Source organism: Medicago sativa, chromosome 3, assembly GCF_051527215.1.
Source record: "Medicago sativa cultivar Bolivia chromosome 3, Bolivia_mono, whole genome shotgun sequence".
Taxonomy (NCBI): domain Eukaryota; kingdom Viridiplantae; phylum Streptophyta; class Magnoliopsida; order Fabales; family Fabaceae; genus Medicago; species Medicago sativa.
In genome coordinates this window covers 10,172,347-10,197,084 of record NC_140751.1, presented here as the reverse complement: position 1 = coordinate 10,197,084, position 24,738 = coordinate 10,172,347, and the positions used below count along the sequence as shown (strand labels likewise).

The 24,738-nt window shown below is 33.6% G+C and overlaps 3 protein-coding genes across 3 annotated transcripts; 2 read left to right on the top strand and 1 right to left on the bottom strand.

The window, feature by feature from the left end:
* The first annotated feature begins 9,974 nt into the window (after positions 1-9,974).
* Positions 9,975-10,947, top strand: LOC146935593 (uncharacterized). The gene has a single exon (XM_085750760.1). The coding sequence runs from the start codon at positions 10,189-10,191 to the stop codon at positions 10,597-10,599; it is 411 nt and encodes a 136-aa protein (XP_085606886.1). The 5' UTR covers positions 9,975-10,188; the 3' UTR covers positions 10,600-10,947.
* Positions 10,948-12,164: 1,217 nt separating this feature from the next.
* Positions 12,165-18,441, top strand: PRMT3 (protein arginine methyltransferase 3). The gene is made up of 7 exons (XM_085750756.1): positions 12,165-12,497; positions 15,041-15,559; positions 15,690-15,787; positions 16,443-16,521; positions 16,615-16,875; positions 17,420-17,587; positions 17,775-18,441. The coding sequence occupies exons 1-7, from the start codon at positions 12,195-12,197 to the stop codon at positions 18,222-18,224; spliced, it is 1,878 nt and encodes a 625-aa protein (XP_085606882.1). The 5' UTR covers positions 12,165-12,194; the 3' UTR covers positions 18,225-18,441.
* Positions 18,442-19,213: 772 nt separating this feature from the next.
* On the bottom strand, positions 19,214-24,074 carry LOC146935591 (putative disease resistance RPP13-like protein 1). Its single transcript, XM_085750755.1, has 2 exons — positions 20,137-24,074; positions 19,214-19,792 (listed from the first exon to the last, which is right to left on the bottom strand). Exon 1 carries the CDS (start codon positions 23,868-23,870, stop codon positions 20,145-20,147), a length of 3,726 nt encoding a protein of 1,241 aa, XP_085606881.1. The 5' UTR covers positions 23,871-24,074; the 3' UTR covers positions 19,214-19,792; positions 20,137-20,144.
* Between the last annotated feature and the right edge of the window lie 664 nt (positions 24,075-24,738).

Genomic DNA, 24,738 nt, shown 5'->3' with positions numbered 1-24,738 from the left:
AATTTTTTTAATTTTATTTATCATTTTAGGCCAAATTTTCCAAACATATACGCTACTTTGGTTAATTAATTTTTAAACTTTCATAACTTTTTTTTTAACGGAATTATTGTGGCCAGTTTAAAAATGAAAAATCAATCACCAGTTAGTCACCATGGATCTTTCACCCAAAATAAAAACATCACCAATAAAAAAAAGTGAAACTTCATTTTGTTATTTTTTTTTTTTGACAAAATTCATTTTGTTGTATAATGAAGCATGAACTAACCAGTGATCTTTTTTTCCCTGTGGCATTTTGGAGTCTGCAATAAAGAGAAAATATGGGACTGTATTATAAATGTTTTTTTTTGTCAAGCAGCCTAATGGCTAGAGCTCACACAATTAAATTGCGGAGAAGTGGAGTGTCAGGGTTTTTAACACCGGCCCCTGCGTATAATTTGCAATATCCCTACCAATTGAGCCAAGCTCACGGAGATGTATTACAAATGTTTTATTTTTTATTAAAAATAATCTAGAATAAATGGGTGATATCCTAATCTAAGGCATGGAAAAACTTGAAGCTCAAAACGTATTTTCAAAAAATTTATATTTATCGTCTGTCAAAATTATTTTATTCTCTCTTTTAATCTTTATCTCTTTATTTTATTTTTGAGATTCACTTTTTCATATCTCTCTGTATGTGTGTTTCTCTCCTTTTTTATTTTGTTTTTTTTATATTTTTCTTATTTATTTCTCGTTTTTCTTCCTTTTCACCTTCATTTTTCACTCTCTTCATTTTTCATTTTTCATTTTCATGAGAGCAAAATGAGAGAGAGTGAAAGAAAGAAGAAAGAGGAGAAGAGAGATCAATACTAGAGAGATAAAAGGATGATAGAGGAAGAAAAGAAAGAAAAATGAAAAAGGAAAAAAATAAGTTATCGAGCTATTGATGAATGTGATAGATATAGTAATATGAGAGGGAGGGGGAGATAAGAAATGAGGGCATGTGAAGGAGAAAGGGAAAAAAATAGACAAGTGAATAAAATAGTGGGTGGAAGATTAGAAAAAGAATATTAAAAGAAAACATGAGAGAGAGAGAGAGAGAGAGAGAGAGAGAGAGATATGAAGATGAGAAAGAGAGGAAAAGCTTAGAGTGACAAAAGAGAGAGTTGAGAAAAAAAATTAAGAGTAGGGAAAGAAGAGAAAATAATTATAAATAGAAATACACACACACACACACACACACACAAATGAATTGTTTTTGTCACACAAAAGAAGTGAAAAGAAGAAGGTTGTCCCAAAAGTTATCTCAAAATAGTTTTATAAATTTCTTTTCTCATAGAGTAATAGTAGAGAGGAGAGAATGGAAAACCTGCGAGAAAAATTGAAAGTAGGGAAAGATGAGAAAATAATTATAAATAGAAAGATATATAGAGTAAGAGAAATTAAATTTGTACAATAGTTTTTAGACAACTTTCAGGACAATTATTTCCCTCTCACTATTGTTTGTCGCAAAAGAAGTGGAAAAAAAGGTTTTCCCAAAAGTTATACAAAATGTTTGTATAAATATGAATTCTCATAGAGTAATAGTAGAAAGGAGAGAGTGGAACACCTGACATATGAAGTAGATAAAATAGTCACCAGAAAGAGAATGTTTGAATTGTGACCTTTTTAAAATTAATCATACACTTTCAAAATACTTCTCAAGTTGAAACTTGAAGGATCAATGTTATAGTTAACTTCAAAAGGTTATGAACGTTTAGTATAAATCAGGATATAAATGTTTAATAATTTTGTGTGTGAGGTGTACACTGTAAATAAAGAGTATAAGGATAGAAAGATGGAACACACAAAAATTATCCTCGTCCCCAGCCTATGTGGGACTTTCCACTGTGATGCTTGAGACAGCCTTCTTACCTCATGTACCTTACATTTATGTTGCCTTGGAACGTTTACCACATATATTCTCTTAGCCTCAGCAGGCTTACAACTTTTCTTGCTAAGTTATGCACGACTTTACGCTCTTCTTTCACTCAACTACACTTTAAAAACTTAAAACCAATTGAGAATTTCTACAGAAGGTATTTGAGAGTTTATAAGAATGAAGACAGGAAGCTTATTTGCCTTTCTTTTCTTCTATTTCTATTTTGCTGCAACAAGATATTGATAGCAAGAATATTATCTTCAAAGCATTACACAATTTATTTAAGGAAGATGTAGCTTTATTTTGTTGTGTGTTGTGGAGTATCTGGAAACAAAGAAACAACAGAGTGTGGAACGAGGTAATTGATGTTCAATTTTATGTTGTTGAGAGAGCAAAAGCTCTGTTTCATATAGGCAACATGCACAGAGGATTTATAATACATCTTGTGCACAACCGTGATAAGAAGGAAATATTAAATGGATCAAACTAGCTGAAGGAAGATTTAAGTGTGATATTGATGTTTCTTTCTCCCAACTTTCTAATAGAGTAGGAATAAGAGTTTGTATAAGGGATGATACATGCATTTTTGTTTTGGCTAAATCTGAATGGTTTACCCCAGTCTGTGAGGTACATGCTGGCGAAGCTCTTGGAATGTTATCAACTTTAGAATTGGTTCATCAATTACACTTGGGATCTATCGATTTTGAGCTTAATGCCAAAAAAGTGGTGAATAGTTTTTCATCTGCGCGTCGGGATGTTACAAAGTTTGAGATTATTATTCATAATGGTAAAACTATCTTTGAACAATATTATGTCAACTCTAGTGTTGAATTTGTGAGGAGACAAGCAAGTGAGGCAACTCATAGATTAGTGATAAGTGCCAGAAATCAGTTAAATATCATATACATTTTAGGCACTTTAATTACTTGTTTTACAAGTTATCTCATGAAAAGCTCCAAAGTAATAGATAAATGCTACTTTATGTTTTTTTTTTATGTCTAATACCAACCAATTATGTAGGAATTTGCTTGCCAAATGACTTAAAGATCAAAGAAAGCGAAGAAAATCAGATGCTGTCATCGTGGCTAAGCCACCAATCTGTGGCTAAGCTAGAAAATCAGATGTTGTCACCGTGGCCACGGCGAGCCTGCAACGGAGTCATAGCGAAGCAAGTCAGAAAGCATGGAAAATCAGAAGAAAAAAAAGGGCGTGGTAGAGCGAGCATGAGCTCGCCACAACGAGCTAAGGCGGTTTGAGGTCATTTTGCAGATGTGGCAGAAACCTACTGGTGAGGAAAGCTTCACTCGCTACAGCGAGCCTAGCGTGGCCACGACGAGCAGACACTTTTCAGAAAGGGTATAAATAGCTCTAAGTCATTTCCAGTTGATTATTATGTCATTTTAGAGAGATAAAAACAGGGGAAACACAGAGACATCATTAAAGGACAAGGATGTAACAAAGATTGGAGGTGGATTCGCAAGATTCATTGAGAAATCAAGGTTTGATGTCATTCCATATCTTTTCTTCTCATCTTTGTAAGGTTATCATGACAATGAGTAGCTAAACTCTTTTTGTTGGGATTAAATGTAATCTTCTTTACTAGTATGTATTCCGGATTAAATGTAATCTTCTTTACTAGTATGTATTCCTTTTAATTATGATATTGTGTGATTCTATTATCTCATGATATTGATGTTATTCTTGCTTTCTATGCTTTTAATCTTATGGATTTGAATTGTTATTGAAAAATACCTTTTGAATCTAAGTTAGGATAATATCTATTGAACACTAAATTCTAGAAATAGATTTGGGTTTAATATTCACTAAAAGTATTGAATCTCAATGCTATCATATTGGTTAATAGGCCGAGAAATAGTCGATTAACCGATACGATTGAACCCGCAATCTTATTTAGACGTAAATAATGTTTGTTGAACAATACGTGAGAATATCGAGTGATAACTAGATTCTGCAAAACTAATCATAAGAATACATGTGAAATAGGTTGATGAAGTTTAATCTCAACATACTCATTTTTCTGTTAACTCTCGTACCATTTACACATCGTTTTCTAGCTTATGAAACAAAACACATTGAAATTCTATATTTTAGAACAATATTAATTGTTGAACACCTTAAAATATCGCACTAGTCCTTGAGGAGACGATACAAAAATATACCTACTTTTAATACTACATCAATTAGCTAAGGCGGCCACATTCTCAGCTAGTTTCCAAATTTTAATAGAAACATCAGAATGTATTGAACACATTAAGTAATGAAATATTATAAGCATCTTACCTTGAAAGAAATACAAATGATACTTTTTAAAGATCTTCCCACAAAATGAACACCTTAAATACACTTCCACCTTTTTTTAATATATAAAAGAACAATAAATACGTATAATTAAAGACAAAAGAAATATTGATACTACTTCTAAACTCACTTACCACATAACGGGGAGTTTCATCTGTGGATGTCGACGGTTATTTGTGAGATAACAATATTGATCATTTGTGCAATTAATATTCAATAGTATTTTTGTCAAGTAGTTTAATGACTAAAAATTCATCATAATAAATAAATAAATGGAGTGTCTGAGTTTGAACTTCTACCCAATATCCAATTATAATGGATCTTTGTTTCATATTTGTGAGAGATAACCAAATAATGATAATCATTTGTGTAATTACTATTTTTTTTCTTAACCATAGCGACTCTCCTAAATCAAGAAAAGACCTCGTTTCTCTTTAGTACATACACATTGACCTCAATTTGAGATGCCCCTCGTCAGCAATTAGATCTTGGTGGGTGATGCTTACCTATTAAGTTATGTCAATTTTGTGAACATATTTTTTTTTTCCTAATTTAAAAAATTATTATTATTTGACAAATTTTGAACATTGAATTTACTATTGCACGTGTATGACTTTTTTTTCCATATTCTATGGATATTACTAGTTCTAGACTAAGTTTTTGTCGCATTATTCTTCAAATGACCAACAAGTAATAACACACTACCCGTGGCTGCCAAGTTACGTACATAACAATATCATTGAATTGAATAAATTGATCTTTTTGGCTTGATTTAGGGCTATGTGCCACAACATAGAGAGACATCACATTATGTTATCTACTTTCGTAGCACCTTCCAAATTATGCGTCAAGTTCAGTTTATTTTTATTTTCTAATTTCTAACCTCGTGACTTTGGTAGAGAATCGTCCATTGACTAAAACTTTTGCCATTCATGGAAAAAATTTGCACTATACGTGATGCATTTTTTGTTCAATTAACCCACATATTAGGGTAAATTAAACATTTCTTTGTTGGAAGCTTGGTTTCAGCTGAAATAGGTGTTGAGGTTTCCCTACTTATCTAAATATGTGCACATTCGTACAAACAAAATGTTGAACTCGATTATACATAATCAAAAAGGGATCACCAAAAAACCTCAACAAAAAAAAAATGTAGTAAAAAAAATAGCATTAAAGGAGTTAGAAACTCTAATACTTGTTAAAAAAAAATCCGAAAAACTATATAGTTTTGCAATAGTAAATTTTTAGCAACAATCATCTTCGGTATATTCAATCTTTTTATTTTATCAACTATTGTTTAAACTTTGAAATAAGTTATCATATCTACTATGTACCATGCCCTTAAGTATAAGTCCAATTTTAAAAAGTGTCCTTAAAATATAAGTTTCAATTTAATTCATTTTAAATTTATCTCTAGTTAAAAAGAAGTTGAAGAAATTCTATGAATTATTATATTGACCATTTTATGAATTGTTTTATTATTGACGTCTTGGAAATAAATAAGAGATGTGTTGATTTTTCCTTCCAAAAAAAAAGAGATGTGTTGATTTTTTTTCTTAATGTTGCTGTATTTTGATAAAAGTAGCATAAACTCCTTAAAGTTTGAAAAGGAATCAAACTTTTTGACAATCTGGGGATGTTTTGCTGAATAAAAAATAACTGTATTGAATTTTGTGCTTACTAGATGTTTCTGAAAAATATTGTAAAAACAAAGGAGATTACAAGAAAATGTTCAACTTTTGAGAAATTCATTTTGGAAGAAGATTTCTTTTGTTATAAGTCTTGGAAACCCTAGAATTTAATGTCTATATTCAAATGGAGTATTTGGAACTTTTTGAGAAGAAAAAAAAAACCAATTTCGTAAGTTAACTTCTTTTGAAAAATAATTTGAGAATTCAAGATTTTTACCGAAGTGCTCCTACCTAGAGAGATCCTTAATTAAATATATGAATTTTGTGTTGAGTTGGTTTAAGAGAAACTAAACCTTATATTTGAGCATGGTGTAGACTGATTTATGGTGTAGTGTGGAATTTTGAGAGGGGTTTGTTTTATCTTAGTCAATCGTTTGATTGAATGTGCGAAACGTGTTTTGTTTATGGACAGCTAATTTAGGTAATGACATTTTTAATTACAGCTTATCACAGTTATTGGAAGTATATGATTTACTAACGAAAGAATTAGTTAGAGAGAAATTTCATAACACATCGATTAAAATGGGATTATTGTTTATGAAAACGTCAATCTCTTATGATGATAATCTGACCTAAATGACTGAGATCCTAATAAATAGTTAAATGAGTAATAACAAATTGTGAAATTATGAGGTGAACATGTTATAATATATCATACGAGACACGATTCCTGAAGCAATAAGAGGATCCGATAATAGAAACTCGATCTATACTCTATATAGAACGAAGTAGCTAACTACATGAGTTCTCTTGATAACCACACCTTTGTGAATGTGAAAGTGGGGCTGCTTTCTATCGAATTCTAGAAAAATCTCTAGAGCGTTCATTGAATCGGGATTGACATGCAGGGCCTTTAATGCACGGACTTTTTGAGAATAGACATAAGAAAAGATTGTGTCTTGATGTCAAAGATAGAGTTAGAGACTAAAAGTCACACTAGTAAAACCAGACCTAGTCCCTTTTCAGATATTTAGTTTCTTCGGTTTTTTTCTTAGAGTGGTCATTGAACCACAATTCCTTTGAGTCGTTCCTTCAAAAGTTAGAGTGGTCGTTGTACCATACTAGAGAGGTCTTGGCACCACATTAGAGTAGTCATTGTATCATATTTAAGGTTGTCTTGTTAGAATGAATCATATAGCGTAGTAGGACTCTGATACAGTTATAACTAGACTCTTTTATCCTGAGAACGTCGTGGTTGACAGTGTGCTTGTCAATTTTAGAAAGTATCACAAAACATCTTAAAAAAACAACATAATCCGCTACTCGTCCGAGAAATGTCTTTGATGGCTAGGGACGGATGCATGTTGGAGCTATATGGGACTATAGCTCCACATGTTTTTCCCTATTTTTTTTTATTTTTAATAGATAAAACACATATAACACACACGCACGGTAGCAACTGCAAGTGTTGAACGTGTTTTTTTAGCTATGAAAGTTGGGAAGAGTAACATATGTAATAAAATGGGTAATCAGTGGCTAAGAGATGTTCTATTAACAATTAGCAATGATGTCATTTTATCTCATTTTCAACAAATGGATATGTGATTATTTTCATTGTAACGTATTGTATCAAACAATAAGGTAATAATATTTGTGGATTAAAAAAAATAGTTTGTATTACTCCATCCGTCCCGGATTAACTGAGCCAAAAGCTCATTTCACATGTATTAAGAACAATGTATAAATGAAGGAGAAAGAAAAATAGTTTTAAGTGCACTTGTTAAGTATTGGTGTATTTTCCACTATCATAAATGTAAAGTGGAATATACTCCCTCGGTCCCATATTATAAGCAACAAAAAAAATCACACTTATTAAGAAAACTAAAACATAGTAGTTTGTAACATAGTTTTTTTGTGTTATCTTTGAAATAAGTTTTATAGGAAGGTGTAAAAACAATTTTCATTGGTAGTTGATTATAGAGAAAACGAAAAAGAGAGCAAATTGAATGCACTTTGCATTTAATTTTTCCTTGGAAAATATAATGTTTTGAAAAAACATAATTAAATATGATAAAAATTGATCTTTTTTCTTATAATTTGGACAAAAAAATGAGTTTTTTTTGCTTATAATTTAGGACGGAGGGAGTATTGAATTAGAATGATGAAAGTAGTATTAATTAGAGTTATAAAGGGAAAAAAAGAAATTAATATTGTATTGAAAAATGAAATGACTCAGTTATTTTAGGACTTTTTTTTTTGCAAATGGTTCAGTTATTATGGGACGAAGGGAGTATTATTTATTTGAAATTTTAGCTCCACATGCACCTAAAGTCTGGATCCGTCCCTGTTGATGGCTGAAATTATTTTTGAACTATTTTAACTAATGTTCAACGGTTCTTTTTGCAATGTTGTTGGATGCATTGTTTTTGTTTTTGTGGTATTACATGAAAGAATAGAATATTTTAACTAGTTCTCTATGCTTGACGTGAGAAAATTAATAGTTTGTTGTTGTTATTACTGCATTGTTTTTGTTCTAGTTGTTTCTTGTTAGTGCATTGTTTTTGTTTGTTATGAAACTTGCCAACCTACTCAACACAATTTTCTCCAAAGAAAATTTTGTTGGTTTTAATTCAATAAATTTGACAATTGACTAGAATATAGGATAAAACAAGATGTTGCGTTTTGTTCATATTGGGTTATCTTTACACTACCAACGTCAATCCTCACCTGTCATCTAGATTACAAGCCAGTGCCACCACGCTTCATGGGAACATTGATTCCGTTGGTAAAAGACAAGGTTAAAGAGGAAAAAACAAAAACTAATCAATGGTGATTGTTGAAAATTTTGTGAACGATGTCAAGGAGAGATGTACCTATAACCACATTATTATTACCGATATGAAATCAACGATAACAATAGATTACGTAAATTACTCACTAATTAAGAGATTAATTTAAAATAAAGCTTGCCGCCTCGGTTTGCTTTACGGGAGCCCAATAATGTTTGGTTAGAAAAAATCCCAAACGTCTGTCTTTGAAAGGTTATTTGGTTAAGAGTTTCTCTCTATAATCTTGAGAAACACAGTTTGAGACTCGGCATCAGAGAGAAAACCTCAAACTATATAGTTTCTGATGTTGTTTTTGACGTGATTCATCAATATAAGTGGTAGTTTTGTTTTAAAAAAACTACATGTAGACGATTAGAATTAAGCATTAATCTAAATTTGATGAGTAATTGTTGAGAGAACCGGAATTTGATTCCTCGATTAAACAATCTCAAACTATATTTGTCTCTAAGTCGAACTCTGCATTACTAAAGTCATTTTCTTTAGAAATTCAAGTGTTAGCACAAAAAATATGTATTGATCTGTATCTGCTAAAATATTCAGTAATATCATTATGACCATCAGCGTTAAGAAGATTAATATCATTATGACCATTAGTCCAATTTGTTTTTATTATAATGAGATTTAACTAACTTTTTAATTAAAGATTTAAATAATAATATACAAACGATAAAATTATATTTAGAAATATAAATGGAAGGTACAATAATTGAAAATAAAAATTTAACCCAAAATCATGTTATCTCACAAAATATATACAGATAACATCATTTACTTATTAGTAAAATAAATAGTTAACATGGGCCTCAGACCCGCTTTTGTACCAAAAAATAAAAAATAAAAATAAACAGTTAACAAGTTATAGCTCAACTCACAAAAATGAGAAAATTGTTCGGTCGAACACCATAATCGAAATTTGAATTTTGACTCATCCATTAATATGTATGAGTTTTCATTAACTATTTTTATTTCCTCTATCTTCTAAAAACTTAAGTGGAAAATGGAAAACTTTAAATTTTTTTATGTAAATTTTATACAAAAATAAATAAACAACACTATATCCTATTGGCAAAATGGACATCTAGATTTTAGATTCCAAGTCATGTATGGCTGCGCTAGGGACCAAAACATTCATTGAACCAAAACCACTAATATTAAAAAATATAGGTGTCACCAAAATATCATCATATATATACTTAATTAGTTAAGGGCGCTCTCTAAATCATTACCAATAGAAACTTCTTAATCTGCGCAGTTTCTAGCCAGCTTCCTTTTCCATCATCAACACCACTTTTTCTCTCTTTCATTTCTTTCAATAAACCATATAATAATAGATTCTAGGAAATTCACCTTGACTTTGCATCATCCTTTTCTCTCATTCCTTTCATATAAATACTTAGCCAAGTTGTACTTTTTAATCATAATATCACATATTCATCAAACAATCAAAAACACTAATATTTTGAATCTCTTGTTCTTTTTTTGTTTTTTTATGATGATGAAAAGTGAGATAAACATGCTTGGTGTTAACAACCATGTGATGAAGGGAAAAAAGCAGAGCAAAAAGAACAAAAAAGAGGTAAAAGTTACATATATTTCAAGTCCTATGAAAGTGAAGACTAGTGCTTCAAATTTTAGAGCACTTGTACAAGAGCTCACAGGTCAAGACTCCAATGTTGCTGATATGTTTGTGGAAGTTAATGATTTTGTTCATGTTGATGATGTTCAAAATCAACAAACAAATTCAATTCAACAATGGAGTAGTGATAATAATTCTAGTGAAGGTTTTATGCCTGATTACTCTACTTGGATGAAACTTGAAGATGATTACAATTTGAGATCCTCAGTGGAGCCATTAAATGGACAACTTCAATATGATTTTTTGAGTTTTGATATGATATAGATATATCGTGAAATGTATACATACATGTATATAATATAGATATAGATATACATATAAAGTAGAGAATAGGAGATAAGGGATCCGATACACCGCAGTAAGGGATTCTCCGCGTTCACGTCTTTGGAATGTCGGTGATCGTTCAATCTAAATCGGATGATCTAGATTCAAGTTGGGTATTTTGAATTATAAAAATAAACACTTCATATTTTAGATCGTCCAATTTTGATCAAATGGTCACCGATGTTCCAACAACGTGAAAGCCGAGTTTCTCCTAACTGCGTAGAATCGGATAAAGTAATCTTTGTATGAGATTTTGATGGTTTAAAGTAAGCAGTTTATTTTAATCAACTATTGATATCAATCACATGGACGTTAGAAACGTATTGAAATATCGACCAGTATTTTTTCAATTTTATTTAAAATAAATTACCTACTTTAAAAGAGTCGAATTTGTGTGTAAATAAGATCAAGATTTGATGTTGTCATGTGCGTGCTTGCATTCCCTCCTCATACACTTCATATATATAGATGAAATTCTTTGATCATTGTGTTTGATTTGCAACCACTTAAATTATGCAGTTGGATGTTACCAAAAAAAAATAAAATATTTATACAGTTTAAGAAATTCATTACAGAGTGGCGTGTGAGTGATTCATTGTTGTTAAATTTTGTTATATGAATTCAAAAATGAATAAGGAAATATATGAGAAATGAGTGCAAATAACCAAAACATTAAAAAAAGTCGGTCTTAGTTTTGTAGTGAAAGAAACTTCACCTTTAGTTAGAAGTTTGTATTTTTCTAGAATATATCTTATCGGTGTAAGAAAAAAGAGTGCACCAAACATCTGATAGAAGAAAACAATGATGTCTGTTTTTCATATTATGTGTGCACCAAACACATGATATGATAAGAGTTTATCCGTTCATTATCATATCATATCCTTATCCAGTTTCTTATCCTACCATGTTTACAACCTATCATGTGCATCAAACAGACCGTTAGAATTTTGACAATTTAAATGATTTAATTGAATATATTTCGGATGTACAAAAATGGAAGCTTATTTACAATTGGATTGTTTTTCTATAAAAAATTCAAATGTTTCGATCAATTTCATCCATGAATACAAGACATATGAGTTGACAATTCACGTCAACGCTTAACATCACACGTCATCACCGTTAACAGTGAGACTTGACGGAGGGACAAAATTGATCGATGTTTATAAAATTTAGGGACGTTCTATCTATTTCTAATAATTTAATAACGAACTTGACTGATACATACAATTACAAATTGAAGAACGAAAAAGCCTATCCATTCATCTCTGAGTGAAATAATTTTTTTAACTTAACTTTAGTCACTGAGTTTTAAATCACTAGAGTCTTTTACCTTTGAGAATCGAAAGGTTAACGACAAAGGACACCGAGAGCCTATCTCACGAGAAGTTACTTGATTGAAAGTTTTCTCTCTTCAATCTGAAATAACTCGGTTCGAAACCCGGCAACCAAAAAGGACACCTAGAGAAAAAGATATATATAGCTCTCAATTTTTAGGGTTTGTGAAGGGTTTAACCTTCTTCACACTCGCAACCATGCCTTCCAAAACCAACCAAAGCGAAAAAGAGGAAAAAGCACCATACACAGTTGAACAAGAACACGACGAAGAAGACGAAGACGAAGACGAAGAAGAACAACAATGGGACGATTGGGAAGAAAACGAAGGAGATTCAGATTCTGAATTCATCTGTCTCTTCTGTGATTCCAATTTCAGTTCCTGCATTTCCTTGTTCCAACATTGTGCTTCTCTTCATCATTTCGATTTTCATGCTGTTAGAAATTCTCTCAACTTGGATTTCTATGCTTCGTTTAAGCTCATTAACTATATTCGTTCCAAGGTAACTAAGTAACCCTTTTGATAGTTTTTGTATTTTATGTTTCGTTGTTGAGAAATTGTGAGAAAGAAGAGAAACCCATTTGTTACGGATTATAAAAAAAGTGATTTTGATGCTTATTTGTTGGTTTTAGTTGGTTTTAGACCCTGTTTGGATAAACAGCTTATAGCACAAACACTTAAGACGGTTTGAATTGACTTATTTTCGAGCTTATGAGAAATAGCTTATGCAAATAAATAAGCTTTTATGTTAATTCATATGTTCTCATTGACGAAAAATGTATGTTCAGTGTTCACATGCTGTTTTTTCACAAACTACCTTGATAAGCTTATGAATAATACATAAAAACTTATTTATTTGTGTAAGCTGTGTTGCATAAGCTCGAAAATAAGCCAATTCAAACAGACCATAAGTGATTAAAACTAGTCACACATTTTTTAGTTGGTTTTAGGCCCTGTTTCGATAAACAACTTATTTGCAGTCCATAGCACAAGCACTTATAAGTGCTTTTGCATAAGCTTACATAAGCTATTTCCATAGAGAAAGATAAAATCAAGTTAAATTGTTTTTCTATATGCTATAAGCTGTTTTCATAGGTTATCTTGGAGAACTTATGAAAATAAACTGAAAAAAGATTATAAAAATGTCATAATATGTCTTCAGATGTTCTCTCAAACAGTCTCACAAAACTTATGCCAGTAGATAAGCTCAAATAGATCAATCCAAAAGCCCTTTAATGTTTACCAGTTGAGAAATTGCGAGAAAGTGAGTGAAAATGAAAGAAAGGAAAGAAAACAACAGAATTTGTGGAGTTTGATGTTGAGATTATGGGATTGAAGGTTGTGTTTTGAACTTCAGATATAACAAATACTTAGTGTATGTTTGGTTCCACTTTTGGAGTAACCAAAATTGATTCTAGAGGTGTAGTGTAGAATTGATTTTGACATGTTTGGTTGATCTCGAGTAGAATTAATTTTGCTTCCAGAATTGATTTTAACTTGAAGCTAGAAATTGGAGCTTTTGATTCTAGAATTGAAAATTTATTGGTCAACTCACTTTTACATGAATGTAAATTTTGTCACCGTGGAATCCATTTTAGCTCATTAATTTGTGTATGTTGGATTGGAATGAGTTTGGTGAAATCATGGTGACACCCTGATTTTTCTAAGTTTGAAAATATAATTTTGTCAACAATCACAGCAGTGACAGATGTGATTCCACCAAACTCGGTGTTAATCCTGGCAAGCATATATCATGCAAATTTAGGGTTTTTTCTTTGTTATTTTGATCTTTATTAAGTTAATGTTTGAATGAGTTGATATGGACCATACAAATTGTGTGTTTTGTTCTTGGTGGTGAAAATTGATTATGAATTAATGAGCCATGTAAAATTGATTTTGGATAGTTTCATTGCCGAGAAAATGAAGGAGATAAAATAATGGAATAAGTGTATTTTGATATTGGGATTTTGGAGACCTAGGAAATTGAGTCAATAGAAATGAAATTGAAGGTTGTGTTTTGAATTTTAGATATAAAAAGTACTTAGCATGCAAATTTAGGGATTTATGTTGGTTATTTTGTGCTTTTATCAATTTAAGGATTTGATGAGTCAATATGAACTATAAAGAGTGTGTGTGTTTGGTTCTAAGTTAAGATTGATTTTGAATGAGTCGATGTAACAAATACTTATTGTGTATGTTTGGATTGGAAGTGATTTTGGTGAAATCATGGTGGCATTGTGATTTTTAAGTGTAGTTTTTGCGAAAATCGCAGTGGCACACTATGATGCTGCCAAACTCATTGTCAATCCAGACATGCATTTAGCATGCAAATTAAGAATATTTTTGTTAGTTAATTTTGTGCTTTATAAATTTAAGGATTGAATGATTCAATAGGAACCATAGAAAGTGTGTGTTTGGTTCTATCTAGGTGGTGAAAATTGGTTACGAATGGATTAATTTTATAAAATTGATTTTGCTTTAAAATGAGTTAAGTTTTTAAATTATTTATGTTTGAGCATATTTGTGTGAAAGTGGGTTGAAGGGTAAAAATTTGAGGCTCAAAATCATGTTTGGAGGCAAAAGCTCTAAATCTTAGCTTCTTAGTTAGAACTTAGGATCCATTTTAGAGTCAAAAGCAATGATGCTTGATGATACAACCAAATGTCAAAATCAATTTTAGGCTTCTAGAATCACTTTTGCCTCCCATGAAATTGAAACCAAACATACACAAAGTTCACTCTCTTTACCAATTGACGAGAATTTAGAAGCAGAAAAATATAAAAAATGGTTTATGAAGAACATCATGTCATAATTTGATCCATGTAGCCGACCCCACTTAGTGGGATAAGGCTTGGTTGTTGTTGTTGACTGCATCCAATTTACTTGTTCTGACCTTTTTCATTTTCAGCTAGCAAACTGTTTTTTTAAATGATAATATGTTGTCTATGAACTGTGAAGTACTATATTATAAATTTCGGTTGACTGGAATTGTGAGTTTGCGTGCACATGTTGCTAACGGTTGGTTTGTTCTGCTTTCATAACCAGGTGGCAGAGAGCAGATGTTGGAGTTGTGGTTTAGCTTGTCAGTCCAAACATGATTTGCAGAATCACTTGCATGATGTAACTGACTTCAATGGGATTAAGCCTTTGTGGGACGACGATAAATATCTAAAACCTTTTATGCAAGATGATTCATTGCTGTACAACTTTGGTGAATTTGAAGAAGGCGAAGATGAAGAAACTTCAACCATGGATGAAGATCTTGTGAGGGATTTGAAAGACGCAATTTACGGTGATAATCAAGATGCCGTGAAAAAATTGGTAGTTAATGACGATGCTTATGTTTCAGACGATCATTCAAGCTTGCCTAGTTCCTCAGATAAGGAACTTGTTAACGGGAAGGACTCAAGAGGATGTGTTTCATCAATTGATAAGAATCGAGAAGAAGGGTCTTTGATCGACAATCCTCAGAATCACATTGCAACACATATTAGGAAAGTTAATGAAAGTTATTTTGGGTCTTACAGTTCATTTGGCATCCATCGAGAGATGTTAAGTGATAAGGTATAAAATGTACTTCTCATTTTTTGGTTTCAGGTTTGAATAAAGGTCGTGTAACTCAGAAAATTGTAAATTTGAAGCTTTTTGACCAAATTATTATTGATTTATTAAAGTTACAACTATTTTTATGTAGGCTAGAATGGATGCTTACGGGCAAGCAATTTTGAAGAATCCCTCTCTGCTAAATGGTGCTGTGGTTATGGACGTCGGCTGTGGAACTGGCATCCTCAGGTGAGAAACGTACTTGACTTTTGTGAAATCTTAGTTCATTTAACAGTCTCTAATCTATAGCCTCATTGGACTATGCTCTCGTCTTCCAAACAACTATCCTGTTTTAAATTAACCAAGGTGTTTCTGAGAAATATATAGAAACAATCAAAGTAAATGAATAATTTTATTGAAAATACCGAGAACAGGAGAAAAAATTACAGTCCAAGGGATTCCCCTTACAGCAGGGCTTTTGCTCAGTTCTTTTATCTACATTCTTGAATGCCTTTTGTCTATTTTGCTCCAGTTATTTAGACCACAGTAATAACTTAGCTACCTATCCCCCTGTAGACTCTAACTGTAATTAACTAAACCGACAACTAACTGTCTAACTAACTCTAACCCTGTTCCCATGTATTATTCTGGCTTTTATTAGTGGCCCTGTTTTGACTTATTGTATGGTAGTAACAGAAGCCAGTAACCCTGTTTTCCTATACAAACCCAAATTGATAGGTTACTATATAAATTTCTTATGTTAGTTGATTTTAGGAAGTAATGTTTATGACGTACAACACATTTATGAAGTACATTAATGTTTTGGGGCTATGTATTCACATTCCATATTTGATTGCTCAATCTTTTGAACTTTCTGACGTTTTTATATTATTATATATTGTAGCCTTTTTTCAGCTCAAGCAGGGGCTTCAAGGGTCATTGCAGTTGAGGCTAGTACCAAGATGGCAGCAGTGGCATCTCAGGTATAGATTTCCTGCTTAGTAGCTTCTATACCAGCTCTTTAACTACATGTCTAGTTCCTTGCTAACTTTGTTTTTCTTCAAATTTTAATTCAGGTTGCCAAAAATAACGGTCTCTTACTGAATAAAAGCGAAACTAGAGTCAATGGCAACCAGAAAGGAGTCGTAGAAGTGGTCCATGGCATGGTTGAAGAAATTGACAAAATTGTTGAACTTCAACCTCACAGTGTTGATGTATTGTTAAGTGAATGGATGGGATATTGCTTGCTATATGAATCCATGCTTGGCTCAGTGCTTTATGCACGTGACCGGTATTTGAAGCCTGGGGGTGCCATTCTTCCCGACACAGCAACTATTGTGAGTTCCTCTGCCTTCATTCCATCTAGAACTATTTAATTTTTACCAGTGTTCTCAATAGTGCACTATAGCGTAGCAGAGCAGCCCATATGGCTGCTGCAGGACATGTAGTAGCAGAGCATTTTGCTGTAGTAGCTGTTGCGGACAGTATAGTAGCCAAAATAGCAGATGGTGCAGACGCTATGTGCTGCATCTCAGAATGAGTTCAAATATTTGAAGGAAAAAAAACGTTAGAATTTTAAGGCTGTGGCTTTTAGCTTGGAGTATCTTAGGAATTTTTCGAGTAAAAAACACTTGAACAACATTTGGACTTCCATCTCATTCTAATTGTAATTTTTCACTCTCTTAATAGTCACTCACAGTTATAAACTCTAAGAAAAAATTGAACATCTTGCTATAACGTTTTTTGTGGTTGGCCACTATGCTCTTTTTCTGAGATTTATAACAATGATTTTTCTGATATTTTGTTCGGGGATTATCTGTGATCTTATTTTCTTATATATACATCTATATTATAGTATTTATTCCAGTTTTTCTTCTATAGTTTGTTGCAGGATTTGGAAAAGGAGGTACAAGTCTTCCATTTTGGGAGAACGTTTGTGATTTTGACATGTCTTGCATTGGGGAGGAGCTTGTCATAGATGCTGCCCGATATCCTATAGTTGATGTCATAGACCATCAAGATTTAGTTACCAGTTCCACTATTCTTCAGGTTTGGGCCCTTTGTGTAATGTAAATATGTTGCAAGACATTATTTTGTGAATTCTCTAATCCTTTTTGATAATTAACTGTATGTTTTCAATCATTCCAAGGATCTAGCAAGTTTCATATCTTCAGTTTTAGATGTATATATATTAATAATAACTATAACTATGCTAAAATTATTTTTATCCTACCAGACCTTTGACTTGGCTACCATGAAGCACCATGAAGTGGATTTCACCGCAACAGCTTCTTTGGAACCAAAATTGAGTGCTTCAGAAAATGAAAATTCTAAAACATGTTGCTGGTGTTATGGAGTTGTCCTATGGTTTGATACTGGATTTACAACTAGATTCTGCCGGGATACACCAGCTGTGCTGTCAACATCCCCTTACACTCCGAAAACACATTGGTCACAGACAATCTTAACTTTCCGGGAACCCATTGCCATTGGATTTGGGGAAGAAAACGGGACAAAACCGGAAACAATTGGCACTGAAGGCTACCCTGCTGTGAAGATTGATTTGCGTGTCAGCATTGTCCGTTCTACTGAGCATCGCAGCATTGACATTTCCATGGAAGCTGCTGGTGTAAGTCCTGATGGTCGGAGACGCACTTGGCCTGCTCAACTTTTTTCTCTGCAGTAGGATGCTTTGCATATAAGCATCACAGTTTTGAATTTTTCCTGTTTTACTGCCGAACATATTGGTTTTTATTTTTATTTATCGGAAAAGAGCCACATGTACTTGATATTCTGTCATCAAGAATTGTCTATCCTGTTGTGTTAGTTTGGTCAAATGTGAAATTGAGAACTGCAGCCTCTTTTGCCTCTTAATTATAATCGATAAGTTATTGTTTTTGAAACTCTTATCTATTAAAAACCCCCCTACAAAGATTTTGGTCTTTAAAATTGAGGATATTTTTTGAGACCCAAGTTAATCTCTAAGATAAAATGAACACTACTTTTAGTTTCTTACAAAATTAAACAGGCAGATGTCAGTCTATATTAATTTCTACCACTAAAATCAAACTTTCTTTCTTGAGTTGTATTGTACATTTGTTTAGTTGGCATTTTTTGCAGCTGTTAGGTGTTGTTGTGTGTGATAGGGACAACACTTGTGTCATAAAGGAAGGGATGTTTTGGTCTGAGGATTTTATTTAAATCCCCAACTTTCTTTTTCATTTCCGTTCTTTCTTCCTCCCTCTATTGAATAAGTAATAAATTCATTTTCCTCCAAGAAAGTGTATTCATATGATGGTAATGGTGTGGCCACAACTACCGCATGATGCTGTAGCAAGGGGTGGAGGAAGTCGCATCCAACAATATTTGGTTGGGAATTGTGGTGCAGTCGGGCACATGCCCGTCGAGATGCCTCAGTGACAGACATGAATGGATTTGAAGCTCTCAATCAACATCCACGGCCGTTACCTCTCTGCTACAAGTACACACGTTTCTGCCTCTCTTCCATTCAGATCAACAATCTCAATTTATTCTTATTGGCTTATTGCTATGATTCATTTATTAATTGATTAATTTAATTAATTAATTAGCGGTGTCTCCGTTTTCTTTGAAAGTGCAAGTTTTTTGAAATTCCACAAGAAATATTTCTCAAAATCTCCAGAGTGCAACATTGGATTAGAATAGATGCACTGCAAAAATCTCTCTTGTTAAGAAAAGCATATACCATACTATGAATATCCCTTTCCTTAAGGAAAGAACAAATTCTTTCTTACTTTTTACTAGCTTATGTATATAATGTATCTTGATTGTATGTTGAATAAATACACAAATTATCCCTAGATCATGTTATCCTGTGGTTTGAAAACCATGTTGTGGAATGTTTGGCTCAACTTTGGAATGTTCCAGTTGCTTTCCCTACCGGTGGTTTTCATACTTATTGATTGGAAAAGGGCTAGCCACTTATACTTGGTTATCTTCATGCAAGAATTTTCCATCCTGTGGTGCAATTAGTTTCTAAAATGTGATGTTGAGTTGGAGTATTACATTGACAACTATAACTTCTTTTGAATATTCATCACTATAGCCTCTTTTGAGAACCTTGAAAACTTGTTGTAGAAACCTTGCAACCTTGATGAAGACACCTCTTTCTTTCAATGTGAAAAAGCCCAATTCTTGGAACTTGAGGCTATAGAAGCCACCATCTTTTGCTTTGTCTTCCACATGTGCTCCCCGCATCATTGAGTCCAGTATCTCCTATAAAAAATGACACCACAAAGATGAATCAGTCTTTTAATAAAGCAACTATGTGTTTCAAAGATAACGTACAATAATCATAGTGTCCAACTTCTGAAATGCTGGAGGATTCATGGAGATGTCTGCCCAGCTAGACCAAAGAGACAGTAACACTAAATAAAAAAGAGTGGCAGCCTAGCCACAGATTTTATAAAATTCTGATAGCATGGTGAAACAGTGTCAATAGTCAATCAGACTTCAAATTTTCAAGTCACACAACAATAATTTTAGAAAATAATTTTAGTTATAGAAAAAGATAACAAAATCTAGAGAAACTGAAAGATAGTAGTACTATTGAGACTGACCTGGAAACTCATGTGATTATTTTGCTGTTGATAACTATGCAGGGAATCAGAGCAATCTTGCGCCACTCTTTCCCTCGCTTTCTCCGCCAACTTGCTTCAAGTAATGGACAGTGGGAAATACTGAGCACAGAAAGAGAGGAAGGCATTCCATGTTCTGGCAACGACTTGAGGTTGTCACAGAATGAAAACTCAAGGTTCTGTAGAGAAGTGAGATGGCGAAGCCACTTTCCATCCAAACTTTTAATGTCATATAGTAAAGAGATGTTTATGGAAATGACAGAAGCGGGTAGCAATGGCATTTCCATTTTCATCAACGCATTCATGATGTCGTCACCCCAAATGTGCAGCTCGGAGAGACAAGTGAGACGTTCTAAGCCCCACTTGGTAATAGCTCTATTGCACAAAATCCCTCCAACAGTTAGTTCCCGTAAATTGATAGGAAAACCCTCTTTGGCAAAAAGTTGTAGATTTGGAAGATCAAGTATTCTTAATTCCTTAATGTCAGGGAAGGTGTTAAATGGTTCTGGAAGTGAATGAAGCTTCTTACACCAACACACCTCGAAATGAACGACATTAGGAGCGGAAAATCCACCAAGGGAAAATGACTCCAATTCATCACAATGCCAAATTGTGATACTTTGAATAAACGAGAGACTTTGCGAGGCATCTTCTGCAATGAAAATTGATTTAAGATTTTGACAACCGGATAGATGAAGATTTTTTAGGACAGGGAGAGAGCCCAAGTTAAAAGATGTCATTGAGTTACAACTATAAAATATTGTTACGTCCTTGAGTGATGAATAATTGTGCAAGGATTCACAAGGAAGAAATTCTAAATTCTCACAATCATGGATGGTGAGAGATTGTAAGGTTTTGGGTAGACCGTCTCTTGGAAAAGACATTAGAGAGGGAAAGCCGACCAAAGTCAATTGCCGAAGAGAATTAAGAGGAGACCATATCGATTGGATGATTTGATCATCTGAGTGCCTTGACTCCAGAAGTAGATCACACGCCTTTAACTCAAGGGTAGTTAGCGAAGGAAGGTTGCAAGGCATGTTTCCTTTGAGTTTGGGACATGTTTCCAGTGACAGATTTGTTAGACTAGGAAACTTTGTTGCTTCACCTCCAGTCAAGTTCCATTCCTCCCACTCGAGCATCTCTTCAAATTCTAGAGTCTCCAAGGAAGGAAATGATTGAAACGAAGAACAACGACTATTTCCATAAAATTCAGAACCAAGACTCTTTACCGATTTCATACTGGCAATACTGAGTTTTTTCAAACCATGTAGCTGTCCAAGCGGTGGCAGCAAAGAACAATGATCACAGCCACTTATGTGCAGATAGACCATGTTGCTAAATAATGAATCACCCAACCAATTCGGAAAGCTTGTTCCACCATAACCTTTGATGGTGAGATTCTTCAAATTTGTTGAAGGTTGAAGTTGTTCAAGTACAAGTGCTTGAATTTGTGAACTTTGACTAGTAGTGCCACTGCTGCCATGTATAACCCACTGTAGTTCCAAGTTGTCAATTTGTTCTTTCGTCTTCAAATTTGCTTCAAAAGCATCAAAGGGGTCAGTGATATTTTGTAGATTTGAGATGGAAAGATTTCCCTTTAGATGCGGAAATTTTCCCAACTCTCTAGCCTTCAATCCATCACGATGATTGCTAATAGCAAAATCAGACAAAGTTTGAAGATTTTGTAGTCTGGCTATTTGCACTGGCATCTCCTTCAATTGAGTACCTCTGATGTCAAGGTGGCGTAGATTAACCAATTTTACGATGTCCTCAGGCAATTCAACAAGACGCCAACAACCAAACAACAACAAGGTCAACAGATTGTAGAGGTTGCATGTTACAGACGGAAGCCTTTCAATCGCAGTGTTAGAGAGATTTAAGTAACGCAGACATATCAAATTTCCAATAGAATTGGGCAACTCGGTGATACTCCTGTAGTTTGACAACGACAGCACGCGTAATTGTTTCATCGCTGGCAACAATTCGCGTACCACCCTGTCTGATATGGAATAGATTAACCACTCCGGTTCTTGTAATGGCAAGACCAAGAAGGTACGTAGACCTTTAAGTCCATATAATTTATCAAATTTACTGTACGAGTCATATTTCCTTCTAATGCATGACAAATGACGTACCTTATCATTTATTTCATGTTCGTCTAACTTGATGCAATATGGAGATGAAACCATTGTAGCTAAATCATTGACGAGGTCATGCATTTCATAGCATTCTTCCCCATCAATATGCCGACGATGTATCAGTGACCTTGACACTAGTTCATCAAAGTATTCTTCTCCTACTTTTTCCCAACTTTTCTGTCTTTTGGACTTATGTACCAAGCCTTCTGCCATCCATAACTGAACTACCATATTTTTTTGCAAGATGGAGTTTTTTGGAAAAATTGAACAGTAAGCAAAACATCTTTTTAAAGGAGCCGGAAGATAATGATAGCTAGATAGAAGAGTCTGCTGCACCCCAACATTTGGCAAATTCCAAATGTTACTTTTTAGTACATCATTCCAGTCATCCTGTGACAGTTTGGTGCGGAGAAGACCCCCAAGTGCTACAGCGGCTAATGGTAAACCATCACATTTTTTGGCAATTTCTTTCCCAATTACTTCTAGATTGGACCAAAGCCTGTAGTTACTTGCTCCAAATGCATGTTTTGAAAGTAAAGACCAACATTCATCACTTTGCAAGGGTGCCAAATAGTGGATAGGAAGAAAGGTTTGCGTGACTAGTGCAACTCTTTCATCTCGTGTTGTGATGATGATCTTACTTCCCATTTCCCCAACATTAAAGATGTCTTTGAGATTGTTCCAATCCACATAGCTTCCATCCCACATGTCATCCAGTACTAGCAAAAACCTTTTATGGATTAAACTTTGCTGTAGTTGCACTTGTAGAGTATTCAGGTCACTAGTATCGGTTATTTTTGAAGTGACAAATTCAGTATGCATGGTATTCATGTTATTGGCATCAACTGTTTTAAAAGTAACAGATTCAAGAAGGGTTTTAGTGACCCGGACAATATCAAAATCTTTTGAGATATATGCCCACCCTTTCAAATCAAATTTCTCCTTTACTTCCGAATCATTGTAAAGAAGTTTAGCAAGAGTTGTTTTACCCAACCCTCCCATTCCCACAATGGAAATCACTCCTATTTTGTTGCCATCATCACTAGCATGCAGCAAAAGTTCTTTAAGTTTTTTTCTGTCACCATCTCTGCCATAAATAGCAGATTCATCTAACACAGAACTTGTAGGAGTTCCATTCCAAACATGGCAAGAAACACCTTCCTTCAATCCAAGCAAGTGTCCTTTCCGTGCAAAGTGTTCCAATCTTTCAAATAATCTTTGAATATCAAAATTGACCAATCCATAAGACTGTTTGAAATTTGAAGAAAGGATGTTCCGCACCTTATTCACTTTGCTTTTTAATGCTTCGGTATTGATTTTGTCTAACAAATCATCAGCTTCAAAGACAACATCTCGCAGGTTATCCAGCCATTGCTTGACAGCAGGATTGGTGATTTGTTTCTCCTCAGCATCATTCAGTACAGCTTGAAGACTCAGCAATGTTAATTTTAGCTTTTCCAACAGTGAAATGTCAAGTTTCTTGCTCCGAATGAAGTTCACAAACTCGGTTGAAATCATCTTTTCCAGCAAAACCTCCACAAAAGCTGATAGGAACGCTTCTGCAACAACACTTGCCATTAAGTTCCTTGTTAGAGTCTTGAGAAGAGTAAGAATTGGTTTACAAGGAAAGCACTATAGCAGTCAACTCTTTTTTCTACTAGCTTTTCTCACTAATATGCCTATGGATCAGATGTTCAATAGAAATAGCACATTATCAGTGGTGCGCCATCTACTTTACTGGATAAATGTATTCTACAAGTGGTATAAGAATTGCTTTCATTTGGTTTAATTTGAGGGTTTATGTTATGATAAATAGCACTATTTGAAGGGGTGTGTGAATAGAGAAACCATTAGAAAGGATTTAGAGGTCGTGTGTGTGAATAGAGAAACCATTAGAAAAGATTTAGAGGTCAATGAGTTGAATCCAAATTTGGTTTATGATAGAACATTAGGGCGTCATTTGATCCATGTAGCCGATCCCCACTTAGTGGAATAAAGCTTGGTTGTTGTTAATGGGACACTCAATATAAGACGACTTTTACTTTGCAGAAAGTCAACAAGGATCACCTATGAAGCTTTAAGGTATTTTGATGGAAATAACCATGCAAGTTCAGTGATTCCCATTTTCCTTTCAATTGTCAAATACTCCACCTAACTGATCATAAATAATCAAATTAGTGTTTCCAGGAAAGCTTCATTTGATGTGACGTAGTGAGTGAGTTTAGTATACTAATATCCAACTGCTTCTTCATTATGGTTGAATTTTGTATACAATACTGTCATGTTTGTCTTTATTCAATTGTGGAGTACCCTTTTTAATTTTCAACACCCATTCTTTAATTGGGTAAAATCAACATAAGATTTGACCCTCTATGTGAGGTCCATTTTTAAAGTGTAGAACCCATATTAATATATCCATTAATGTGCACGGGTTGGGTAGAATAGA

Excerpts from the sequence above, each read along its gene's own strand:
- LOC146935591 (XM_085750755.1), bottom strand. The coding sequence starts at position 23,870 with ATGGCAAGTGTTGTTGCAGAAGCGTTCCTATCAGCTTTTGTGGAGGTT.
- LOC146935593 (XM_085750760.1), top strand. The coding sequence starts at position 10,189 with ATGATGATGAAAAGTGAGATAAACATGCTTGGTGTTAACAACCATGTG.
- PRMT3 (XM_085750756.1), top strand. The coding sequence starts at position 12,195 with ATGCCTTCCAAAACCAACCAAAGCGAAAAAGAGGAAAAAGCACCATAC. Across the intron at positions 15,788-16,442 it reads TGTGGAACTGGCATCCTCAG|CCTTTTTTCAGCTCAAGCAG; the intron begins GTGAGAAACGTA and ends TATATATTGTAG. Across the intron at positions 16,876-17,419 it reads TTCCCGACACAGCAACTATT|TTTGTTGCAGGATTTGGAAA; the intron begins GTGAGTTCCTCT and ends TTTCTTCTATAG.